The sequence below is a fragment of the Myodes glareolus genome, chromosome 26 (genome assembly GCF_982192425.1).
Source record: "Myodes glareolus chromosome 26, mMyoGla1.1, whole genome shotgun sequence".
Taxonomy (NCBI): domain Eukaryota; kingdom Metazoa; phylum Chordata; class Mammalia; order Rodentia; family Cricetidae; genus Myodes; species Myodes glareolus.
Genome location: NC_142051.1, coordinates 15,418,523 through 15,442,737, shown reverse-complemented (window position 1 = coordinate 15,442,737; position 24,215 = coordinate 15,418,523). Strand labels below are relative to the sequence as shown.

The following is a 24,215-nucleotide window of genomic DNA, read 5'->3' as shown; positions in this document are numbered from 1 at the left end:
GAGCTTCAGCGTTTTGGTTCTCAAGGAAATGAGCAGGGTAAGGAATCCCCTCAAATGTCACTGTGTCTCCTTCCTGTCTGAACACGAGTGGGCACAACGCGTGCACCAGTGGCATCTTAAAGGAGGTCAAGGGACGCTTTCGTCCCCATGGTTCCCGGGAGAAAAGTCAAGATGGCAAGGGTGTCACAAGTCAGGGGTAGAAGACAGCAGGCTCAATCATACCCGGGGGGTTCCTCACAAAAGGATGGACCGAGCATCTGCTCAGCTCCACTTAGATGATCACCCTGGGGTTCCCGGACCGAGACGAGCTCTCCATTCTGCTGAGCTCAAGCTGTGAGCTCCACAAATGCGAGCAGCATGGCGCAAGGCTTCAGAGGATGGAGTAGAAATCTATGTCACCGAACTGAGCAAATCCGGAGGGGGAAACGCCATCCTAGCCTTCCAGGGGATCCTCTCAAAGGCCGCATCTATTTGCTGGGAACTGCAAATGCCAGAGCTGTGTTCGCCCAAACAGTCATGCGTATTTACTTGTGTGTCTGCAGACTGTGCCAACTATTTTCAGATAATTTCAAAAACAAGGGATCATATTTACTCCTCTGCTCGCCTCTCTGCCTTTTTGCTTTTTTATGAGTGGGGAAGCATATGTACGTTTATGTGTGTGAGGGTGTGTGTACAAGTGCGTGTGTGTACAAGTGTGTGTATGCATGCGCACGTGTGCATCTAAGCCAGAAGTCGACCTCAGGACATTCCTTGGGCACTACCCACATTCTTTGAGACAGGTTGTGCTGGGTAGTTTTATGTCAACTTGACACAGCTGACGTCATCTGAGAGGAGGGAAACCTCAATTAAGGAAATGCCTCCGTAAGATCAGGCTGGGAGCAGGCCTGTACGGAATTTTCTTAATTAGTGACTCATGAGGCAGGGCACAGCCCACCGTGGGTAGCGCCCATCCCACCTGCCTGAGTTTCCTGTCCTGACTTCCTTCAGTGATGGGCAGTGATGCTGAAGTATAAGCCAAATAAACCCTTTCTTCCCCATGGTGCTTTGGTCAAGGTGTTTCATCACAGCGGCAGTATAAAACATAGGGTCTCTCACTGACAAGGGACTTACCATGAAGCTGAGGATGACTGGCTAGAGATGCCCAGGGAGATGCCGGTCTTCTCTGCCTCCCCAGTGCTGGGACTAAAAGCATCTGTCACCACCCTGGGTTTTTCTCCCTGACTGGCATGCCTCCTGGGAATCAAACTCAGGTATTGACTGAGCTACCAGCCCCGACCCTTCTGTTTGTTTACAAAATCTACCGTCTAGCCCAACGTCTCCCACTGTGAGATACTTTCTGTTTTTCCAACTCATCCTGCTGAAGGGCTCTCCCTGCGCTGGGACACCTCTGAACCTGCTCCTCACGGGTACATCCCTATTCTGGCCTCACGTGCTATGCAATGCTGCTAGCATGGGAACGGCCACATGAAAAGATACCAGGTAGGCACATGGCTATGCAGACGTAACCCACAGCAATTCGCTCCATAATTTTCTCAGCGAACCACCAGTACTGTCTGACTAGGTTAAGTTCAATTCTCTATCATTGGATCCTCAATGAAGAAAAGCCACCCACGTGTCCATTTCTTCACTTGTATACCCCCTTGAGTATCAGTAACACACTATTATCCTGGCAGCTATGGGAAAAAAGATTTAGAAATGTGCCTTGGGTTGGAAAAGAACGGCTGAGTACCCCTTATATTGCAGGTCTGAAGGAAGGGCTACCTCCTACTCTAACACTGTCACTCTACAAGGTTCCCAATTCTTAGAAGCCCTGTTCCACTATAATGGATTGTACACCAAGCAGCTATTTTTAAATTAAATAATTAGAAGAGTATACACACACACACACACACATACACACACACACACACACACACACACACACACACACACACACATATATATATATATATATATATATATATATATATATATATATATATATATATATATATATACGTTTAGTACTGCACACAAAAAAAGAGAAGCAGGCCTAGCATTTCCATCCAGGCAACCAATGACTCACACATCTGGACCCCTACATTGCATACTACAGGACACACGAATAACGGCTTTTACACTCAGTCTTGTTGTCGTCCATTGTGCCATTGTGGCTCTTCGCTGCAATGCATTAAGCAGATATTAAGATGCTTCTGAATTATAAAATTAGCTGCATTGGTTTTGAGGCTCTATCCCTACAGGATAAGCCTCTCCTTAACAAGCTCCTACAAAGAACATACGACTGAGAAACATGCATGACAACGCAGAGACCAATGACTAAATAACAATACCTGTGTGTGCCAGCAGCTTAGCATTATCTCTGAAGCATATGACAGCCAATGTTCAATAAGACAACATGCAAATAATTAACAGCGGAGTGGCCATCTGAACATGGTTTGTTTGTTTTTTTAAAAAAAAGAGTTTGAAGTCCACAGAAAACTTCTATGCAGTGAGCAGTATGAATTCCTAGGGATATCATTTTCTTTTCTTTTGCCATCTGACCACCACTGATATTCCAGATGGGGACTACGCCCTAAAGCTGTACAAAACCCAAGACAGATGTGCATACTCCCCTTGCCGCAGACTTCCAAATCTAAAGGGCCCAGCTTCCAGACACATACTTGGGCATTTCAAAAGGCTTTCTTGGGATTTGGTTCTCTTCCATCCAGCCACTCGACATTTGCTCAACACCTACGGCTGGCAGGCATCGGGGCCACCCTACTCGCCGGCTTGCCCATGAGCAGTAAATGTGAGGGTGAGAACACTTTCTTCTGCCTACATTTCCACCGCCTAGCCCGGCACTGGCACAGGCTTGTTTGGGGTGTTCTGTGGATGCTTGCTCTCCCTTATGGCGACGATCCATTTCAGGATGCAGCAGACACTAGCTCACAGTGCAGAGATAATAGAAAAGAAGGGATGCTCAAGTGTGTCCAGGGACGGGGGCGGGGAGGAAAGACCTTGTGAGCAGATGTATGAAAGGACGGCAATATAGGTTGTGGGGAATAAATGGACAAAGAATTTATTGGGAGAGGGTGCGCCATGAAAAGGCACACATTCGGCAGACTAGCATTTCCGATGACTTTGCCATCAGTAGAAACCACAACAAAAATGTTTACAGTAATGAGTCACTGGTCAGAATTAACAAAAACTCTTGTGTTATCATATTCCAACACAGGTTAGCACTCTGGTCCCTCCTAGCAACTCTTCATTGGGGAGGTTAAGAACACAGACTCTGGAAACAGAGCACAGAGGTTGGAAGTTGATCTCAAAGACGAGGAGAGCAGAACAGTGGGTTCGAGAGGCTGATAAAGAAATAGAAATGGAGACGGGAAACAGTTACCACAATAAAGTAGACAGAAGAAACGGACTGTAGGATTCTACAGCTCAATAGGATACGTACACCTTACAATAGCCTACTACATATTTTATGAAGAACTTGATGGGAGAAGTTCCCACGCTTTAAGGAAACAATAAATGTCCGAGGAAGTAGGATTAGTATCGCTTGATTTGATTGGCGTCCACTGGATGAATGTGTTGAATCACCTCACTGTCCTCTAGATATATACACTTATTATTACCGATCCTGGCTACTCTTCTCCAAGCACGTGGTTCAGTTAGGCTGCTCAACCTCTCGAGGCCTCAGTTCTGCCATGTGCAGAATGAGGAGACAATGGACAGAACACCCTGCACAACCGCACAGAATCGGGAATTAACGTCTTCGAAGCACTTGAGCAACTTTTGGCACAGAGGTAGCAGGATGGGAGAAGTAGCTCATGCTGGCTGGGACAGTACGAAATAGGTCTCTTAAGTCCCAGAGGTTTTTAGCATCTTTATCAACAGAGGTTCTCCTGACTTACAATTACCACGGTATCTAAGGGTTCGGTCAGTAAAACGCTTTACAGGTGCAAACACAAGCTCATGAGCTTGATCCCCGGAACCCACACTTACAAGGACAGGCATGGAGGCACACACTTGTAAGCTCAGTGCTGGGGAGGTGGAGACAGAGAGATCCCTGGGGCTCCCTAGCCAGTAAGAAACGCTTCAAAAGAAACAGTGGATGGTACCTGAGGAACAACATTCAAGACTGTCCTCTGGCCTCCTTGTGAATGAACACACATGGACATGCACACAAGTGTACCAACACATAGATGTGCATACACGTGTACACACACACACACACACACACACACACACACACACACACACACACACACACACTAGTGTTGGAATAGAAGTAATCAGTTCAACAGGTACTAGAATCAAGATTCAAAACAATCACAAGAGACTAAAATGATACATTACAATCAATAATATATACTTATAGAAAAATAAATTACAGTTCCTGTACTTAGGCCCAGAATGCAAGTTTCCCAAGTTTAGGAAATGGGGGAAAGTTGCTTTCAAAGAAGCATATAGGGCTAGGATGTAGCTCCAGAGTGCGGCTTGTGCCTAGTGTGTCAAGTCCCTGCTTTTGATACTAGCGCTGAAAAAGAGAGTGAAGATGGGAAGCGGGGTGTGAGGCATAAATAATGCAGACAGGAGTGGAAGAGGCCTTATTGCCAGCTGTGTGTGCACTGACAGCTGTCACACCTACTCAGGGCTAATGACCTACAGGGTGTCCTGTCCTGGACTCTGTTTTAGTGTCTAGACTCAACACTGGTGATGGAAAGTTTCTGATTTGTGAGGAACAGGCTAGCTCAGGTCACATAAAGAAGGGCATCACAGCTAGGCATGGTGCATCCCTGCTATCCCAATACTCAGGAGGCAGAGGCAGGAGAATTGCTATAGCTTAAAACCAGCCAGGTCTACAGAGCATGGATATATTTCAGAGAACAGACCAAGAAAGAAAGAAGGGAGGGAGAGGAGAAAGGGAGGAGGGAGGGAAAGAGGGAGGAAGAGAGGGAGAAGAGTAGCAGAAGAAGCAGGAGGAGCAGGAAGAGGAGGGGCAGAGGGGGCAGGAGGAGGAACAAGAGAAGCAGCAGAAGGAGGAGCAAAGGGAGGTGGCTCAGCGGCAGCACAAGGAGGAGGTGTTGGCTCCAGCCTGCTGCTCCCTGGCCTAGAACCTAAAAGGTGTTATGTCTGCCACAGCACTCAGCCAGCACAATCTGCCTCCAGAGTGAGACACAGCACTAGCCAGGACTGTGGTAATGTGCAGTGTAAAGCTGGCCAGTCTAAGCGCATACTCTCAAGACGGCAAGGCGAGTGTCAACGCTGTGCTAACATCTCCTCGCAACTCCCCAGGGCCCCCTTCCCAGCCACCAATGAGTCATTCCTTTTCTGCCTCTACTGTTTGCTTGGTGGAGATCCGGAAACTCAAAGAACTAATTAAAAACAATCAAAAACAAACAACAAAACAAAAGAGAAGTTGTTATTAACTGAAAATGTTTGAAGATGGATCGGCAGGCTGAGGGGAAAGAAGAGGAGACATCCCCGTCTACCAGAGCTGGTCCAGTACAGAAATGATGTGGTAGGAATTGTTTATTTGGGATTTGTCTTGCTTTGAATATGAAATATCCCCCATGGGCTAAAGCGTTTGAGCAACTGGTGCCGAGCAGGCGATGCCTGTTTTCCTTTTGGGGAGGACAGAACATCACTATATAGAGCAGGATGGCCCCAAACTCTGAGATCTGCCTGTCTTTGCGTCTGCCTCCCAAGCGCTGGAAATAAAAGCATGCCCCACCGTAGAGCCCTTCTGTTTGTTTTGGTGGTGCTATTTGGAAGGCTACGGAAGTTTGGGGGGTTGGGAACATCCCTTGAGAGAGAGGATCACTAAGGGAGGGCCTTGAGGTCTCACATTCCGGCCCCACTTCCTGTCTGCTCTCCAGTTCCGGAAGAATCCACCAGCCACCCAGCACCTGACTCATGATTGACAGGCCAGCCGACGATGCCTTCCCCGTGTGATGGACTGCATCCCCTCAAACGATAAACCAGAATAAACCCTGAAGATGCTCTCTTCTTGACAGCCAATTAGTTTCAGCACACGTTTTATTTAACCAGGGATTGGAGTATAGGACTGAACAGATGTCAGTCTGTGAGTCTGCGGGACCCACATACACTCTCCGTGTGCCACAAGCGCCTTCTGGCCCCATTGTATCTAATATGAAACCGAGGCAAGAGCGCTGCAGTAAGTGGTCCAAGGTCATTCACTGAGTCAAGAACAGGAGCTATGCATAGAACTGAAGTCTCCTGACGCACAGCCCTGCCCTGCATTCCACCAGCCAGTGATGCTGCACTCTGTGACCTACTTGTCCTGTGCCTCTTGTAGTTTTCCTCCCCAATTCCCCCAGGGCTCTCTTTGAAGGCTGCATAAAGCACCTTAAATGAAAAGTGATTTGATAACATCCCATTTGTGATTTTATTGCCATGACGATAAAAGCCGTTAGAAGATGAACTCGCCCGGCGCGAAGACATTCTGATTAGCCATCAGAAAAGAGACTCTCAATTTCACATTTTAAATAATGCAGGGTGTTTAGATGTCAGGCGGAGAAGGAACGCTGGGATGAATTCCATACATATCCTACAGCTTGCTGGAGACAGCAAACACTACTTTTATAAAAGTACAGATTCGGAGACTAAACAGAGCCTTCAGTTCTGATGTAATCTCTCAATATGGAACTAGACACAAATGTACATGGGAAAGACTAAGATTTCAGATTCACTGTTTTGTTCTTGAAGACTCATGCTATGTCACTGAACTCAAAGTATAAAGAGAAAGCCAATATGCTCATTTAAAACAAAATAAGAACTATGGTTGAGGGGGGGCTGGCGAGATGACTCGGTGGTTGAGAGCACGGGCTGCTCTTCCAAGGACCCAGGTTCAATTCCCAGCACCCACATGGCAGCTCCCAGCTGTCTGTAGCTCTGGTTTCTAGGGGACCTGACACTGTCATACAGACATCCATGCAAGCAAAGCACCAATGCCCATGAGATAAAAAGAATTAAATAATTCAAAAATGAAAGAACTATGGAATCAGATCCTTCTTCAATCAAAGATTAAGATGTACCTCTCACAGAAACTAGAAAATAAAACTAGTGATGAAAATTTTAACATAAAACACCAATTCAACGGTTTGTTTAAAATTCAGATCTGAGCCAGAGAGATGGCTCAGCAGGTAGAGGTGCCATCTGCGCAAGCCTGAGGCCCTGGGTTCGATCCCCAGAACCTACCTAAGAAAGCTGGATCTGTAACGCCAGGACTCCGGGGTTGAGACGGGGTGAAACTCACAGGCCAGCTAGCCTTGGGTACACAGTGCAGCAGCAGAAACAGGGCAGCCTTGTCCTCACAAGGAGGAAGGAGAACACTTCCCTGAGAGTTATCCTCTGACCTTTACATGTGGGCCACGACATGAACCACCACCACCCTCTTGCCAATGAAAATAACTAAGTAAATTAAAAACCCGGGGTCCCATTTTTGTATGCAAATTAATCCTAAGAAGTCCACAAGCGAGAAATCTTTTTCTTTAGAAATTTGTCCTAGAAAACATGGAAAGAAAAAAAGAAAGAATATCTTCATAGCCAATGATGCACTTAAATTCCATCTATAAATACATTAAAATAAAGATATTTATTAGAGCAAATCTGTTTCTGGAATACAAAGACCTAGTTAAAAAAAAAACAATCACAAAGGACCAAGCACTTTTCACTGCGTTGGTTATAAATGTATTCAGAAGCACGTATCTACATATGGCGTCATCCCTACAAAACCAAACTGCTGTGAGGTGGTGGCACTGCCTGCTCCTCCCCTGGCCATGGACCATTTGGCTCTTTCCTAACTTTCTCTCTCTTGCACCATTAGGGTTTTATAAAGCATCTTTAGTTACTCTGAATGCACAAGACTCAGAATTAGAGTCGTTAAAGCCACACAGCTTGGGAACGCAGAGGAGCTGTGGAGATCGGAATGACGTCAGTTTATCAAAGTTTATAGGTGAGAAAGCCAAGCTCCGTGTACGCGAGCAGTACTTTTCTGACCAATTGCTTTTAATTCTCTGTGTTAATGGCTTTCAAACTGTGTTCTACAGAGCGCTCTACTCGTTTGAACTCAGGCTGTTATGTTCATCTGTCTTTAAAATGCTAAGGGTAAAAATACACACTACAGAATTAGAATATATCCATTCAGTGGTATAAGTATAGCATGTTTCCTTTTTTTTTGAGCAATAGACTCTCTCTCTTGTGTGTGTGTGTGTTATATTGCTTTAACCATTAATAAAACCCTGTTTATTTAATCAATCAATGCCCAAGACTCCAATCAGAGAAGAACCAGGCTATTTGTTACTTATGTGCTACAAATGGATGAAAATGGAAGGAGGCAAACCTATATTATTACTCAGGAGGCAATGCTGTGCATATGCACCCTTTATCATAACCCAAATAAAAGCAAGACGCCTCAAGATAGATGATGTCACTCTCGTTTCACAGGTTAGGAAACCAAGCCGGAGAAGGTGAGCCATTCACTCAAGTTATACAGTGAATCCAAGGTAGAGAAGTATAAATTCAGATATGCAGAGTCACGTGGCTGCCACCTTTAAGCAATTCTCAATCTGTAAGGGGTGAATGCGAAGACTCATTTAACTCTGGGAAGTATGAGGAAAGCAACTGTGGAGCTGAGAGAATATAGAATGGAAGTGATTCGCGACGCGAGCCAAGGTGCAGACACGAGGGAAACTGAAGCGCAGAGAAAGCCACCCCCAGAATCACAGGATGAGGAAATGGCTGGATTCATCCTAGAGCCACGGTGCTGGGCCAATATCTAGTGGTGAAAACAACAGAAATGCGCCCGTATGAAGGGATGGGGTGAAAGGAGCAAAGGCATTATGGGAAACAGAGTAATGAGTGGACCAGAGCAGGTGTGAGAAAACTGAAACACTCCCCACCTCTCTCCAGGGTCAACAACACACACACTCTCACACGTTGCTCTCCAACCTCATTGGCTTGAGGTTACTGAGCCCCACAAAGCTTTCTTGCCTCAGAAGCCACGTACTCCATGGTGCCCCACTCTGAAAGGGCCTTCCTCCGTCTTACTTTTACCCACGTAGTTAGGAGTTCCTGAGCCTAGTTAGGAGTTCCTAGTTCCTACCTAGTTAGGAGACCTGAATGAATTCTTCCAGCGCGATTCATTCAGGTCTGCAAGGCCCCATCACACCATAATATCTCAAAGCAATGCCTGTAAGGCCTCTTCATTGCATTATCTGACTTTGCAATGATACAATATATAGAGACCATGCCTGTTTTGTTGTTTTCATCTGTCTGTCTGTCTGTCTGCCTATATACCTATTTATTGATCTCATGTTGGCACATAGCTCAGTAACAGAACTTGGAGCTGAATTGGAAGTAAAAAAAAAAATTAATCAAAGATGATGATGGTGATGACAATGACAAGATCAAATAGAGTCTTAAAATTGAGACACAACCCCACCAAGGAGAGGCAGCAGAAAGAAAGAACAAAGCTAAGAAAACCAACTCGGGTTATTGCATCCACGTAGACATCTGAACGGAAGCAGCAGCGGAAGTGGAAGTCAAGGGATGATACAAGGGCTGGGGCCAGATTCATTCATTTGATGAGGGTTTGTGAGCACAGGACCATGATGGGAGCTGTGAATGCCCATCCGTTCAGATGCACAGAGGGAACAAATTAAACCCCCTCCAAAGGAATTCCCACTTGTTTGGGTGCTAACCAGTTAAGGCAAACATGAGGACCTCTCTGCGCCTGTTTAAAGCAGTGTTCAGGCAGGAGAACCCCATTCTACTGCTAGAACATGCTTGGGAAGGGGGCCCACGGTGGGTTTTATTGCAAAAGGATAAGCCCAAGGAACAAAAAGGAAAATGTATAGTAATCCTGCCTGAACAAAAACTGTAGGTACAAAACGTACACATTAGAAAGACTGTGGGCACCACGGGTGAGGGAGGCAAACTGCTCGGAAGTAGTAAGAGACCGCGAATGGATGCACTCCTAGGATAAAGTTGCCCAAAGGACATGAGGACTGATCTTCCATCGCTGGTGGCTGTCCAGTCCTGCAGATTCTCCTCCTGAACACAGTAAGGCTCCTCACCTCAGTAAGACTCCACTAATCTCTCCCTTAGATTTTTTTTTAAAAAAAAAATCACACCCGTTTCTTGAAAATGGAAGTTTCTGGCAACGATGCCTCTTAATTTCCTGCGGTGGTGCGAAATCTAAAGGTTGCTTTAAATATAAAGTTCACCTTCTCAAGAGCATCTGGGAGTGGATGCCATGCGTCTATTTTAACTTCATGTGTGGCAGTAGTAAGAAACAAGGAGCTGCCATCTCACACCTTAATGGCGCTTCTGTTTCCTTTCGTGTATGTCAGACGGAAGAGCCAGCCTGAAACCCCTGCGTTCCCAGAGTCACTCCAGAAACGCGTCTTGTCGCCAGGTTGTGGTGATCACCCTCCCGTGTCTCTGCACTTGACAGTTTGCAGACAGGTGGGTGACAGGAAGGGTAGGGGTGTGTAGCCCTGCTGATGGAGGTGCAATGGGCTGTATTAAGACAAACACAAAATCTCAGAAATACTTCTTTGGTCTTGGCCCTGTATTCCGGGCAGCGCTCCTATTGTACGGGTGATAGGGCCACCTCTTGTTCACAAGAAGCCTCTTCCTATCCCCCTGGAGTTCATGCTGACACTAATGAGGTGGCCCTGGGAGGTGGGGGGGCATTGCTTACTGAGAAACCAGATTGTGACCAAAGAGCTAGAAAATTCAGGAGCTGAAAAGTTCAGCACTGCCCCTTGACCTCCAGGAAGGGACGGGAGCCGCAAGCTGACTTAGCCGCTAGTTATGCCTACAAAAGGGAGGTTCTGGTGAGCACAACTATGTGCCCGAAGGGTGGCATGTTGGACAGGCTGTGGAATTGTCCTGTCTGCATTCCATTTGGCAGTTTCTGAGTCGGATCTCTTGTGATCCCCTGGCATGGTAAGTTAGTGTCCCCGAGTTCTGTGAGCCATGCCTTCCAGCATATAACTGAGCTCATGGAGGAGGGGCCATGAGGACCCCGACTTTGTGCACATTGATTTAATGTGCAGTGGAGTGTTGGGACCGTGGGTTGGTGTCAGCATTGAGGGAGTGGTGAGCTTGAGAGCACACTCTAACTTGTGGGGTTTGATGTTAAGTCCAGGGATGCAGTCACCAACTTGGATCGAACTGCAAGGCATTATGGTCCTGGAAGTAAACTAAAACGGTGCTCGGGCAGGCAAACCCTGCACGCTTGGTACCAGAAGTAGAGTTGAGAGCAGTGGTTTCCGTTGAAGACGTGGTACAGGGCTTGTTCCTATCTGACAGTTGTCACTACTGTGGAGGAACAGTTTCCGGACTGGCGCTGGGAAGATTCAGGACTCAAGCTTTCATGAGAAACCCTTTTAAAACAGAACAGAGTGGGGGATGGGGGAAGCGTTATGGGAATCGTCATCAGCTAGGTGGGGCAACAAGCAGGAGAGGGCGGTTTGTCTCCACCTGTGTTCTGAAATCAGTGCCCAGTCCAGAGCAAGGGCTTCAGGAGAAACCCGATTCTAAGAAGGGTTCAGTACAAAAGTGTGCTGACCCCCGGGGCCTGGTCCTGTCCTGGCTCCCACTCCACAAGAGAAGAGCTCCCTGCTTATTAAAGTCTTCCTTTCTTCCTGGCTCCGGCTCCTCGGGCAGTGTTCCAGTTTTCACCGTCTTTACTTTACACATTTAATTTCTTTTCTCTCTCTGACCAGTTTAACTCTGTAGTTGGCGCATTTCTCTCCGTGCATTCTTGCTGCCCTTCCAGGTATTCAGTTCTTTCCTGGACTTTTAGTTCATTGTGGTAAGAATTTTAACATGGGATCCAACAGCTCAACAAACATTTTTACTGGCTTTAAAATTTTTTTCATGTGATATATTTAGATCATATTCTTTCTCCTCCCTCAACTTCTATAGCCTGCTCACTTCCCTACCCACCCAAGCTCATGTTCTCTCTCTGTCTCTCTCCCCCCCAAAAAAGCAACCCCCAAATGAAAACAAGCAAAAACTTCCCCCAAAAAACAATATAAACAGATGAAGTCTGAAGTCAGCTCTGTGCTGGCCAACTACTACTGAGCATGGACCCTACCCTGGGAGCCAGTGTGACTCCATTGAAGAAAACTGATTTCTCCTTTTCCAGGAGATATCTTCTTGGTTAGGGGTGGGACTAGGCATCCAATTCTCCTTCATAGTGCTGGGATTTTGTCTGGCTTGGACTTGCGCAGGTCTCATGCACACCATCACAGTCTCTGTGGCTCACAGGTACATTGGCCCTACTGGGGCTTGATAAACTCTGAAGCATAAACTACCCTGGAGTTTGAGTAGAGGTACAATGTCGTACACGGCTCTCTAGGGCTCTCATCCTTCATGAGGGAAACGTACACCTGTGGATTCCTAACCCCCATTTTCCCCCTAGCCACTAGTAACTACCACCATTTTGCTCTGTCGTCTGTGAATTTGACTGTTTCAGGCTCCTAATATCACAGAGTATCTGCTTTTCTGTGCCTGACGCATTTCAAAGAGGAGAATATCCCCAAAGTTCATCCAGGTTGCCACATTACAGGATTTCAAAGCGTTTATCCATTTATTGTGTGTGGGTACGCTCATCATGGCATGTGAGTGGAGGTCAAGGGGCAACTCTGTGCTCTCTTTTTACCATGGAATTTCCAGATATTGAACTCAAGTCATCAGGCGAGGTAGCACTCACATTTACCTGCTAAGCCATCTCAGCATCCCGTCAGGCCGGGGTAGCACACACATTAACCTGTTAAGTCATCTCATCATGCCATAAGGCTGGGTGGCACTCACATTTACCTGCTAAGCCATCTCAGCATCCCATCCTTTTTAAAGGCAGTCCACTGCATGTATATACCACGTTTTCTTTAGTGTTTTGTTTTGTATATCTTGTTGTTTTAAGATGACATGGCACGGACAGTCTTACTGTGTAGCACTGGCTGGTCTTAGTTTCTCGGGATCCACCCATCCTTCTGTCTTAGGTCCCCAAGGAGCTGACATTACTGGCATGTGCCCGAGTACTTGCCACATACCATGTTTTCTTCATCCATTCATCTGTCCATGGTCATTCAGAGTGTTTCTATATCTTGGCTACTGTGAATGTTGCAGCAGCAAACACAGAAGTACTGTGAACCTTTCGATAACCTGATTTCAAATATTAGTTCTGAAATTAATATTCAGAGGTGGAATTCCTTGGTGGTATGGTGCTTTTAATGTTTTGGAGGGATCGCCACATTGCCTTCCACCATGGTGGTAACAGTGTGATGCCTACTGATAGTGTCGAGCCTCCCGTCGCCCACACTGTCATCACAAGTGTCTCTTGAAATCTTAGTCCTTAAATGACAATAGCTATCCTGGAAGGGTAAAGTGATAACTCAGTGTGGTTTAGAATTGCATTTCTCAGGAAACAATATAAATAGGGGTTCAAAACCTATGGCCTTTCTGTGTCTATTGGGGAGATGTTTCAAGTCCCTAGCCCATTTTTAAATCATTCTCCTGTTGGTACTGCTCTCGAGTTGTGGAACTCTTCCCACACTTTGCGGATGACCCCTTACCAGATATGCGATTAGCAAATATTTTCTCTTAACTGTATCTACCTCATCAGCCTGAGACTTCTCCGACACAGAGAGCTTAACAATTGGGTGCCCTCCCTAATTGCTCTCACGGTGTCAGCCTGGCCTAATATAAAATGATTCCCATCTCTGTCCTCTGAGGCAGGGCCTGCTGCCGCCAAAGCCTTCTGAGAACAGTTATGGATGGCCTCCTTCTCTTCTGAGAGGCCTTTCAGGACAGCGCTCCCTGTCAAAGTGCTGTTCTTTTGACTTTGCCCTCAACCTCTGGCCACTCTGCCTCCCTCTCCTTGCCGAGGACGGAAATGTAGTCCATCGGCAATTCTCTTCCAGTTGTATTCCCAGCACAGTCTTTCTCTTGGCCTCAGTGACAGCATGCGTGCCCAGGAGTTCCAGATCTGTCTAACACTGCTCCCCACGTCTTGTTCCTATACTTTTAGCTTAAGCTCCTAACTTTTTTTGAAGCCCTCTAGGGATGTCCTAGGAGTGAGCATCTCTAGCTCAGCATCACCATCACAGCTGGACTACCCTTACCTCTCATGCAGTCAGATTTGACGCTTTCCCTTCCCTCATGGTGTACATTGCCATGAAGGTTAGATAGTCCCCACTCTAAAACGCCTTTTGCATACAGCATCCCTGTTTGCTACATCACCACTGCCGCCACCGCCACCACCATCACAACTACCTACTATAAACCACCACCACCACAACCACTACCACAACCATCGCCCCCATCGCCCCCAACACCACCTACTACAACAACAACTGCCACTACAACCTAATATGGGATTCCCCTTTATACGCTGTGAGTAGGATTGGTTGATTAATAATGAAAACTGGCTTGGCCTGATAGGATAAAAGTATAGAGCTAGGCAGGGAAAACTAAAGTGAATGCTGGGGAAAAGAAGGGCAGAGTAAAGGAGAAGAAACGTAGCCTCACCTGAGACAGACACCAGAACTTTAGCCGGTAAGCCACAGCCTCGTGGCAATACACAGATTAATAGAAATGGGTTAATTAATATGTAAGATTTAGCCAATAAGAAGCTAGGCTAAGGGGCTAAACAGTGATTTAAATAATATAATTTCTGTGGGATTATTTTGGTTCTGGGCAGTTGGGAGCCAACAAGAGGCCCTCCTCCCAATAACAACCACTACTACAACCATCGCCACCACAACTACCACCGCTGCCGGTGCCATAACCATGTACTACAACAACCACCACCACAACCACCACCACCATCATTTAGGCCCCCAAAGACCTTCATCAGAACCAGCAAATGGCAAGAGAAGGAGAGCCTGGGGTCAGACTACCTGGAATTCTTTTTACTTACTGCCTGGCTCTATGCCCTGACTATTAGCTACATAATTCTTTAAGACTCAGGTCCCTCCCTGTGAGATAAATGGTACTAGCATCATAACTACTGTAAAAAAAATTAAGTGATATTAATAAAATGTCAAACACATGGCACATAACAGTCATTCAAAAATACAAAGACTGTGCCATCTCCTTCCTGCCTGCCTTTAACTCATCTTCCAAACCCAACATGCACTCAGCACTCACACAGTAACTCCACACTGGAAAACTCAGCTAACTTCTCAAATAAGAAACTCTATTTATGTCAGTCTTTGGTTAAAAATAAAATTTACAAAGCTTTGCCTATTTATTGCTTGTATTGCAAAAACAGTGTCTTTAGTACAACGTTATTGAACTTTTAGAAATCTAGCCCCAGCTACCTGTTCAGGTTACAACTAACACTCACTGTAACTACCTACACACCTAAGACACCTTGTTTCCAAGCCTTGGGTGCTGCAAGGGCAGCCACCCCAGTTCAAGGTCTTTCCCTTTTCATCTCTAGATGACGACATCATACATGCATCAGCTCAGCTTCTATGTTCATCAATGAGTACCTATTCCTTAAATCTCCTTTTTAAGTCAGTACACTGCATTAATTCATTCATTCACCAAATATCCACCAAGACACTGCGGCTAGACATTAGGGAGACAAAGACGAAGAGTAACAAGCATACAGTTGGGCTGGGGAGATGGACATACACAGTGTAGCAGGAGAATTTCCATAAAGGATACTAGGTATATGCACCCAGGAGTGGTTCTAGTTCTCAGTTAGGTCAGGCTTCCTAAGGCTGATGTTTTTCAAAATGCTGATGCCTGAGCTGACTGTAAGGGATTCTCACATAATTAGACAATGAAAGTTTTGTTTCGTTTTCTACTTTCTATTTGTTACTTTATGTGCATGGGTATTTTGCTCACATGTGCCTATGCACCACTTGGGTACCTGGTACCCCAGAGGTGGTAGAGAGTATCAGATCCCATGGAACTAGAATTATGGACGATGCCATTCGGGTGCTGGATCTCAAACCCCTGCCCTCTGAAAAGACAGCCAGTGTTCTCAACCACTGAGCTATCTCTCCTACCCCAGTGATACATTTTAAAAAGCTCCTTAGCATGTTAAGTGGAGCAAGGGTTCCTTCCACGTCTCTGGAACAAAGTTGTACATGGTTATCTATGGTACATGGGACACAAACATGCCCATGCAAAGGAAGATACTATAGCTTTCTGGACACTGGGGTACAGGATAACTGATAATCTTTATCAGTAACTAATAGCCACCGTGAACCACACACCTATCGTAGCCTGCACCTAGTTGCACACGAGCCCTGCCAACCCATGGCTGCCGTGAGCACGAGACTGAAGGTGCATTGCTGTGCTGCAACAGGTGCCTGACATAGAGACGATGCCAAGACGTGCAAGACTATTCTGAGAACTATCTGTGACCTGATCAGACTCCTGCACTCGAGAACTGGCCTGGCAGCAGCACGGAGAATGGCTTGGTGTGGCACAAAGTAGAGGTGACAGGACATACCAAACGACCACAGCAATCGAGCTGAGGAAAAAAAATCCAAATATGATCTAAGCATCACCACACAGGGAATTCACAGGACTCTGAAGACAGGGTTAAGAGCAAGGACCACTTGAATGGTTCTAGGCCAGGTAAACAAATGAATGACAGCACCATTCACCAAGAGAGAGATTACGAGAGGAAGAGAAGGACTGCCAGAACTGTGAGACATCCAACAATAGATGTTGGAAATCAACTTAGTGTGACCACTCTAGGTGGGCAGCCAAGTGTTCTGATTGAAGGGGCCATTTTGATATAGTGCGTATGGCACAGCGAGAGCTTCCGAGACAGGTAGAGTTTGGGCCGTGTGAACACTTTTTGCTGCTTCATCAGAACTGAAAGGACAGAAAAGGGTTAAGAACAGAGGTAGTTCGAATGCTGCATAACACTTAGGTTACGTGCAATAGCCTGTAAGTCTTACAGCACACTGGCAGCGCACAGTATTCCCTAGCAACGTCACTACTTAACCTCACTACCACTTAGTAGTGTATCCACAGTATGTATCCAGGGTACAGGTTCTTCTCCTCCCTCCCTCCCTGCCTGCCCTCCTCCCCCCACCCTACCCCTGCCTCATTTTGTTCTGTATGTTCTTCATATGCCTCCCATCCAGCAGAGAAGGAAGTGGCTTAACACTAGAAAAAAATGGAGATTATAGGCTACACAAAACTCGAGATTATCTCGCAAGTGGGCACAAACTACGATTCACCCATGTAAGAAATCACACAAGCAATCACACAATACTCACATACAAATAGTGACGTACCTTTGATGTTGATTAAAATAGCAAGTGAATGGCTGGGAGCCGATCTCATCTTTCCAATACTGTTGCCAGTTCATGACACTTTCCAAGTTCTTCTGGTTTTCTCTCTTACAGGGCGGAATATAGGAGCACTAACAGGACAGAACACAGAAAGCCAACCTATTAGTCCACCGAAGAGTCAATAGGGTCCTTCTGGTTCTTAAATACTTCATTTTATTATAGTCCGTGGCTTGGGACTGATGAGAAGGTGCAGGTTCAGGGGCCGCCATTGCCTGGGTCAGCATCGAAATACCCATCCCAGTGGCTGTGAAGGTGTCACTACCATGCATTGTGATTTTCCCCATCAATCTTGAGCCACCATTTTGATCTCAAGACAGGAAAAGATTCTGAACATTACTGAAGACACCATGCTCGTGCCCAAATGATTACAAAGTCATCTGAAATTGGCTGAAGGCTAGGACCATCCCAGGGACCCGCAGTCATTATTTTTCTACAGAAATGGCAATGTTAGAGGCAACAAATCTAATTTGGACACAGTCTTTCAATACAACCAAAGTGACACTGCTTGACTACATTTCAAGTTTCTAATTTGGACAATGGTAAAAAAAAAAATCAATAGCAAAATTACCTTCAGTCACTAAAAAACAAAAATAAGGAAAATTTCTAATGGTATAGCAAATTAAAAGTGCAATATACTTTCTCTGTCTTTGCAAAGATCTGCCAACACAAGGAGGCGAGGGGAGGGGTATTAATTACTAATACTAATTAATTAGCATTCCCAGTCCCTATCTGTGAGTCTTTGCACTTTCTTCCTCTACTTTTACTAACCAATAGCTCACTGCCACTCCTGAGGTGCCACTTTGCCCACTTAAGTTTCATTTCCCACATTCTCCTGGACGATGGAAGCAGCGGAGACTCCTCTCAAGTGTGCCATCAATGTCCTTTGCTACCGATGGCTTTCCTAGCCGTTCCCAAGAAGAGACTCGAGGAGGCGGTATAGATTCAGCAACACTGAGAAGCTGCTCTCGGCGGCGGATGTTAAAGAGGACCCTGAGCATCCTAAGACACTTCTTCCACTTCAAACGCTTTTGATAGTGAAGATGGCGGCTTCTACCCAGTGTTAATAACAGGCAAAGATCCAATGGGCCAGAACCTGCGTGCTTCTTATGATCTCCATTTTACAGATGAGAACATTAAGATTCCTCTCAGCCCTGCGACTAGACTCAGCGAGACCATTATTCTCTTCTGAGGTGTTCACCAAGGTGTCTGATAATAAGGAACCAAAGACAAGAACTTGAGCTTTATTCATTCATTCTCTTATTCGTTTATTGTTATGGGTTTTGTTTATAGGTGTGTTTGTGTGTGCAGCCGCATGCATGGACATGTGTGTGGAAGTGTCCTTCATTGGGTACCACCCACTTTGTATTTGAGTGAGTTTCTCTCTGGTTTGCAATTTGGCCACGAGCCTAGGGCAGCTGGCCAGAAAACCCAGATCCAGCTCTCTCGACCTCCGATCTCACTACCACTGGAATTGTAACAGTGTACCACCAGGTCCAGATTTTAACATAGGCTCTGGACATCCAAACTTCTGTCCTCACGCCTGCGGGGCAGGTTCTTTACTGACCGAACCATCTCCCCTGACTCCCCCACCCTTTGTCTTTACGAGACAGGATCTTGCTATGTAGCTCTGATCAGCAGGGAACTCACTCGAGGGCTAGGATGACAGGTATGTGCCACCAAACCTGGCTCGACTGTTTCATTTGCAGCATGTAAATTCACAAGAAAAAGACTTTCTCCCCATCGCTTTCTGTTAAAATGCAAAGCCGTGATGATGATGTGCGCAGCTCTTCAGTCTCCTCCTGCCTGCCCAGCCTCGCGGAATCCTGGGAGACGGCCAAATCGAAGCGCTTGGTCCTCAGATCTGCCACATGCTGTCACGGTATCTATGCAGCACAGACTGCTACCTCCTGCTAGCGCTCCCTGTCCTTAGTCGCCTCCTTTTGAGAGTCAGCTCTAGTGTGACCCATCTGTAGGAATCTTCTTGTTCTTGTTCCAAACCAAATGTGTTGACCCAGGAATCAAACCAACGGACTCACAGCTAATATCACACAGCAGCAGCACACTTGTCTGCCAGTGTCAGGGCTCTATCTCTGGCTGCTGAGTTGAGAGCAAAAGCTGGTTTTTTTTTCTTTTTTTTTCTTCTCTTGTATGTTCACCCTGGCCTTGGCAATGATTTCAAAACAAGTCTAGGACATACGAAGACACGTTTCGCTCAAGATAATGAAGTTTATCTTGAGTAAACTTTCCTGAGGAAGCTGCTCTCCTAAGTTAGACATTTTAAACTATAAATGCACATGTATTTCGAATTGTAGTAAATTCCATTATTCCCCATCCTACATAACAAATTTGTGTTACGTAAATAGGTGTTTAACCCACTGAAATGCTAAATACAAACCCCGTGGACACACAGCTTCCCTCTATTTCCAAGGGAACAGCACAGTTTTGTGGAACAGTCTGGATTATGAGTTTTTCTGAAGCTTCAGTTGAGCTTCAAAGCCACAGGAACAGTATGTGGCTTCCGTCTTATGATTTGTTTGGTGTTTGGTCTTGGGTAAATTACCTTTCTCTGGGCTCCTGTTTTTTTGGTTTTTTTTTTCTTTTCTCTAGTCTGTACAACCTCCAAAATAATTTTTAGCTCTGCTTCTGCCTCTCCTCTTGGAGGCACATCAAGAAACAACCCAGCCAGAAGCAGACTACAAATACTGTCACAGCCTTTTCCCCCAGAAGTAATCCTGCCTCTAGGGAGATGGCAGGGAGACTTGGCTGAGCCACTATTGCTGCTGCGAGCAAAGAGGGCCAGAGCGGTGGGTGGGTCCAGCTCTGGGAACGGTACTTTCTTTACGTTAGCAAGACCATGAGCTACCCACCGATTACTCCACACAGTGTGTTGGGTATTTCCTCTCCTTCCATTAACACATCTTCTTTCTACCCGTGGCCAAAGTGAGACAAGGTGCCAGTTTATTGTGCTCTTTCAAGGAAGGAGAAAGTTCTGGTCCTACAGGCAGAATCTGTGTGGTGCAAATATCTAAGAAGTCATCCGGACCCTTTCAGGATTGGGCACAGGGCCACACTAAACATGTCAGGGGACAACCAAATGCAGTCAGAACATACTGAAGCTATTCATAACTTAACTCAGCTCAGATTCTTTACTATTCAGTTTTTGAAGCAAAACAGGTTTAAAAGATATAGCTCTCTACCAGATGGCAACTCCGGGATATGATCAGGGGAATCACACCCGTGTTTCTGGAAACATCAGAGGAAAACGTTCATCAAGGTCCCTAATAGGCAAGCTGTGATTTCACATGACGTGAGAGAAGTGCCTGGCCATGGGGAGCTTTCGGCGGATTCTGAAAGCAAACCATATTTCTGTTTCAAGAAAAATCAGCATGAGGTTCTTTCCCCATGGACTCCATTCTTTCCACTGGTTAAATAATGAGTCTTTAGCATTGTAGCAACTTGGTCAAGTCAATATCGTTATGAAAGGAAGGAAAACGTTTAAAAGACTAAACCTGGGTTCTTAATAATCATTATTTTTTCATTTTCTCAAATCTTGACTGCCCAGGTTATTTACCTCTAAACGTCTTGGGAATTATCTTGGATCCTTCCTAGAGCCCTTTTCAGTTCTATGTACAAGATCATTATAGATGGATAGAATTTTAAAGTCCACTAAAAGCGAAGTCTTAAAGCATTGTTTTCAAAGAGGATTCTAGAAAAGCTGTCATACAAAATCCATTCTCTCTCAATCATGCTGACTGGATGGTTTTTCCAAAACTTCAGAGCTCTGACCTAACTATTTCTTTGGGGAGGAACCATAAATGCACAAACCCACTGTTTAGCATTCCCATCCTCGCGGAAAACGCCACTGGCAAATGTCAGCATTAGAATCTCATCTCCAGTATACAGAAGGGAAACTTAAGGGTAGTGAGATGGCTCAGCAGATAAAAGGGGCCTGCTGTGAAGCTTGATGACCCCAGTTCGATTCCCCAAAACCCACACAAAGGTGGGACAAAAGAACCAACTCCAACTCTGACCACTAGCAGGCCATAGTATACGCACGCCTGTGCCTGCTCCCACCCCACCCAACATAAACAGTGTTTGACAAATTAAAAAGAACAGGAATGTTAGATTGAGAGATCTAAGATAGCTTGTTCAAGGCTACAGAGGTAAATGGGGCATTTTGTGTACAAAGCTCAGTTATTCTTGTTGTTTTTGTTCCATTTTGGCGTTGTTGTTTATTTTGATTTTGAGACCAGGTCTCACTCTGAATCGGAACACCTACTGGCAGTGAGTAGCCTCGAACTTACCATGGGTTGAAGATATCCTTGACCTTCTTGTCCTCCTGCCCCTGCCTCCCAAATGCTGGAATGGCAGGAGTATGTCATCACACCTGGCATGGCATATAGAGTATGAATCCTGCTGCACACATCCTCCTTTCTCTACCTGTCTAGATTCACAGATTTCCTTCTTTGCAGCTTCTGAATTTGGCCTAAGGAGATGCCCCATTCATGCACCGTGTCTTCGAAATCCAACATTGCCTCTCTGGAATTAGTGTACTCCTCCCCAGGACTGGTGATGAGGCAGTCTGCCGCAAAGGTTTGTCACCCTGGTCAGAGGAAAGGCAATTCTAAGTCTTCCTCCCAGCTCGTTTGGCTCAGTATCAGTTTCTAGTGGCAATTACAATTGCCTGTAGGTGAACCGTTAGATACAATGCCTTTGGTCATGACACACAGTAAGGATTCCCTTAGAGACACTTCCCCCCTGTGATCCTGAGCTATTTGGTTTCCGATTTTGCAAAGGCAGCATTTCCCGTCTTCTGATGTCATTACCACCCAAGGAACCCACCCACATTCGGATCCTCATTCCTGGCACCTGAAATGGGAGGAGATCCCTTTCTTTAGAAAGGTAGAAAAGAGGGGAAGAGAGGGAGGCATCAGATGTTCCCAAAAGAGGTGATGATGGCACATCTATAATGTGTGAAGAAAAAAAAACCAAAACGGTGACACCAGGGAAAGAGGCCAAGATGAACTAAACACAGCTCATCCCAGTACGTGGTGACCGGGTGGAGGTGCAAGCCTTGGGTTTCCTCCAGTAGCTGAGTCAACAGGAAAGGGGACTTCCCTTTTGTCTCTCTGTGTGACTTGATGGCAAAGAGTGGCCTGCCAATATGTTAAAAGAGAACCTGTTTGCTTAAAATGTAGCTACTTTGGGGCTTTAAGAATGGTAACCAATCACAAGAAAGGAGCCTGAATTGGCTTTGCTATAGCTCCACAGGGAAAGATGGCCCTGAGGGGCAACTATGGAGAAGGGGGACCCGTGGGGAGAGGGGACAGATCAAGCTGGCTTGGCTCCTACAGTAAAGTGCTCAGGGACCCGCAGCTCCGCTCTAGACTCTGGAGTGTGACAGCTCAGGGACCGATCACCTTCTGGAGCCTGGGAACAAGGAGGCTCCCATCATCATCTACTCAACACCACCGCTTCCATCCTCCCACCGCGTGATCAATACTGAGAGAATCTTCAAAGTACAGGGACGGGTCAGGGGCCATTACAGCTCTCAGAGCTGTGCGTGCTTCTCATATGACCAACACAATCGGGAGACAGTCACCAACTAGGACATTAACCACTCTAGGGGGAACAGTCTGGGGAGTCCCCGAGAATCTGCCTCAAAGCTAAGCATGGCGAGGAGAGGCCCCTGGCATGCAGACAGAGAAAACTATTACAGCGAACTCAGACATGGCAGACAGAGGACAAGGCAGGCTCAGCACCAGCAAACCACAGGAACCACAGGAGTCCACAAAAGCATCTGAGTGCACCTCTGAGAGTGTGGCTAGTCGTCTCCAGAGCGTGAGGATCCAGAGAAAAGCTGCTCCAATACTTCATTTTGTTTTTTATTGCCTTCTTACTTTGCTACACCCCCATTTTTATTATAGCTTCATGAGCATTTTTACTTTGTCATATTAAAGTTACATGTTTTTATATTCCCCTTCAAACATTTAAACTTTTGCATACTTTTCATTATAATGAAATGCCTTATAAGGTATTCTCTTTTTTGCTCCACACACTCATTCCTCAATACTTCAAGTAATTTTTGTTACTTTGTTAAAAAATACACTGTGTTTTAATATTTAGAATTTAAAAATTATTATCTGAAAATTTCATACTTGTACATACAGTGTATCTTGGATTATAATCCCCTTTCAAATTTTTCTGCCTTCCCCAACACTTACCCTTTCCAGCTTCAAGTCCTCTTCTTTTTTTAAAAAAAGAAAATAAAATTTCAAAAATTTAATTTGTATTTTAATTGTGTGTATGAGTGTGTGTCTGTGTGTGGGCATATGCACGTGAGTGCAGATGCACACGGAACTCAGAAGAGGGCACTAGACCTGCCAGATCTGGAACTACAGGTGGTTGTGACCTGCCCAATATATGTGCTGAGAGCCAAACTCTAGCCCTCTGCAGGATCAATAACCTTCTCATTCTCTCCCTGCCCCCTCCTCTTTCTTAAAATAACAATGGAGTCAATTAGTGCTCTCTGACTAATGGATATGGACACATGGATATGGGGTCATCCACAAGACCATGGACAACCTACCAGTAGCCACATTCCCCAAGGAAAACAATATTGTTCCCCCAGAAGCCATCAATGACCAATAGCTCTTCAGTTAGGGGTGGAGCACCATGAGCCCCTCCCGCAACCATGCTAGAATGATGACCAGCTTGATCTTGTGCCTGTCTAAGGCAGCTAACCATAGCCACTGTGAGTTCCTGAGTGCAATGTCCTCGCCAAGTACAGAAGACAGCATTTCAGGGCACCCCTCCCCAACTTCTAACTTTTATATTATTTCTGTCTCCTCATCCACAATGCTC

At 45.7% G+C, this 24,215-nt stretch overlaps 1 protein-coding gene across 1 annotated transcript in view; it reads right to left on the bottom strand.

Moving 5' to 3' along the window:
• Kcnmb4 (potassium calcium-activated channel subfamily M regulatory beta subunit 4) overlaps positions 1–24,215 on the bottom strand; it is a 60,114-nt gene that overhangs the window by 15,206 nt on the left and 20,693 nt on the right. Inside the window, exon 2 of the mRNA XM_048418345.3 lies at positions 17,295–17,422. Within this exon, the coding sequence (XP_048274302.2) occupies positions 17,295–17,422 (128 nt within the window). The remainder of the gene's footprint in view (positions 1–17,294; positions 17,423–24,215) is intronic.